Raw genomic sequence first — 1,958 nt, 5'->3', positions numbered from 1 at the left:
CCCATTATTGGAGAGAGAGCGTGCCGCTCCAGAATCTTCGTGACGTCGATCGACCATTTTGGTTGAAGGAGATGGGAGGAGGAGAAAAGGACTACGTAGTACGTACACGGTGATGTACCAGCTCCATACGTTCAAGGACGTACGCCGGGACTATCTCGTACCGTCTAAGAACTGTTTTATATTCTGTCAAGGGCTGTGGCCTTTGCGTGGTCAACATGCGCCTGCCTATAAATTCGTGTCAAGCTGTACGCAGTGGTTGCTGGAGACTGCAAGGCACTCATTTGACCGGAATATCGTGGCGGAATTCAGGAGCACTGCTGCCTCGGTTGATCCATCCATATAAAGGTAGGCCACTGATGATGGTGTACGGCTGTACGCTAATGGCAGCACATGCACGACTTAATGCAGACACAGGTAATTTTCAACGATCGCGACGACGGCTTTACATCACTGTGGATGCAACTAAAAGTTGCCCGCATAACGATAAGTGACATAAGGAATCCCCTTGGCCGTTGCGGCCTAGACCGTGCAAACGTATATACCAATGTACGATCGGTTTTCTTTCGTTCTCTTTGGCGTACGCACATCCAAACGTCACCTCGAGAGTCTAGTTTTGCAGCTTGCCACAAGCTAAACAAACATAGCACATGCCTCTGAGGCTACAACCATTAATGTCGACCAATCCACAAGGCACAGGCCCAGTTGCATGACCGCGTATATATACAGAATATACGCAGCAGTGCCACACAGTGCCACACAGACACACGTACGCATGGTACGTTCGAGCGGCATGAAGGGAGGACGGCGATCCAACAGGAGGCTCCTCAGGTCCTTCCTGGGCGCCTGCAGGAAGCTCAGCGCCGAGCTGCAGCTGCTCGGCCCGACGGCGAGCGCGTGGGCGCAACTCGAGGCCGGAGACGAGGCCATCCCGGTGGACGTGCCGAGGGGCCACACGGTGGTGTACGTCGGGGAGGAGCTGCGGCGGTACGTCGTCCGGGTCTCCTCCCTCGACCACCCGCTGTTCCGGGAGCTGCTCGACCGCGCGCGGGAAGAGTACGAGTTCGCCGCCGACGCCAGGCTCTGCCTGCCCTGCGACGAGGACATCTTCCTCGCCGTGCTCTGCCACGTCGACTCCAACCACGACTACTGGAGGCTGGCACTCTGCAGCTGATCCCCCGAACGCCGCGCGCGTTGGCCCCTCTCCTGTGTAGGATGCAAAGTACAGCAGCTAATTGGTGCGGGATGACGAGATTTGCGTTCATGGTCTCGGGTGTATAGGTGTAGGCTCCATGTGTGCACAAATTTAGTTCCGTTGTTCAATGCTCTGTATTCCATTCTCCAAGGATGCGTCGCATGCAAAACGTCGTGGTACAGAATGACATCCATTCTAGGACGTAACCTTGCAGTTTGTTTGGCCTCCTAATTCGTTCGGTCCATGGCTATCCATGCTTTGCAATTGCGCACAGTGCAAAATTAGTGTTAATTTGAAAGCTAGTGGTGGTCCTGGTGGGCTAATTGATAAGTTGGCTCCTTATAAGTACGGCCATCTTTTGGTCCATGTTGAACCAAACACATGCCTAAAATATTATGGGCACGACTAAGCTTAGGCATGGCAACCTTAAGATGCAAACCAAACAGGGCCTAAAAAACAAACCTGACCAGCATAGAACTAGGACATCTAGATAGGAAAGAACTGCAAAAAAGAACTAATGCATCCAAGCGCAAAGAACCCTAAAGAGTGGTCATCGTTAGGGAAGTCGCCAACAAGGAGCTTCAGACACTGATACGAAGAACACCATGAGCCACCCTTGTGAAGCGTGATACACCTCACTTGCTACCCGCTCTATGAGCCTTGCTGTCAGCATCAACACCTTTTGGTGTTCCTACTTTATCTGTAATATCGACCAACTTATTATCCGCTGAACTACTCAATTTGATTTGCACAATTGAATTAATTA

General features: G+C 51.9%; 1 protein-coding gene across 1 annotated transcript; it reads left to right on the top strand.

Annotated features, from left to right (window-relative positions):
• Nucleotides 1-764: 764 nt before the first annotated feature.
• LOC123185753 (auxin-responsive protein SAUR50-like) lies at nt 765-1,359 on the top strand. The gene has a single exon (XM_044597580.1). The coding sequence runs from the start codon at nt 773-775 to the stop codon at nt 1,169-1,171; it is 399 nt and encodes a 132-aa protein (XP_044453515.1). The 5' UTR covers nt 765-772; the 3' UTR covers nt 1,172-1,359.
• Nucleotides 1,360-1,958: the final 599 nt, after the last annotated feature.

Source organism: Triticum aestivum, chromosome 2A, assembly GCF_018294505.1.
Source record: "Triticum aestivum cultivar Chinese Spring chromosome 2A, IWGSC CS RefSeq v2.1, whole genome shotgun sequence".
In the NCBI taxonomy this organism is placed as follows: Eukaryota; Viridiplantae; Streptophyta; class Magnoliopsida; order Poales; family Poaceae; genus Triticum; species Triticum aestivum.
This window is presented reverse-complemented; position numbering and strand designations above follow the sequence as displayed.

Coding starts and splice junctions, on each gene's coding strand:
- LOC123185753 (XM_044597580.1), top strand. CDS start 773: ATGGTACGTTCGAGCGGCATGAAGGGAGGACGGCGATCCAACAGGAGG.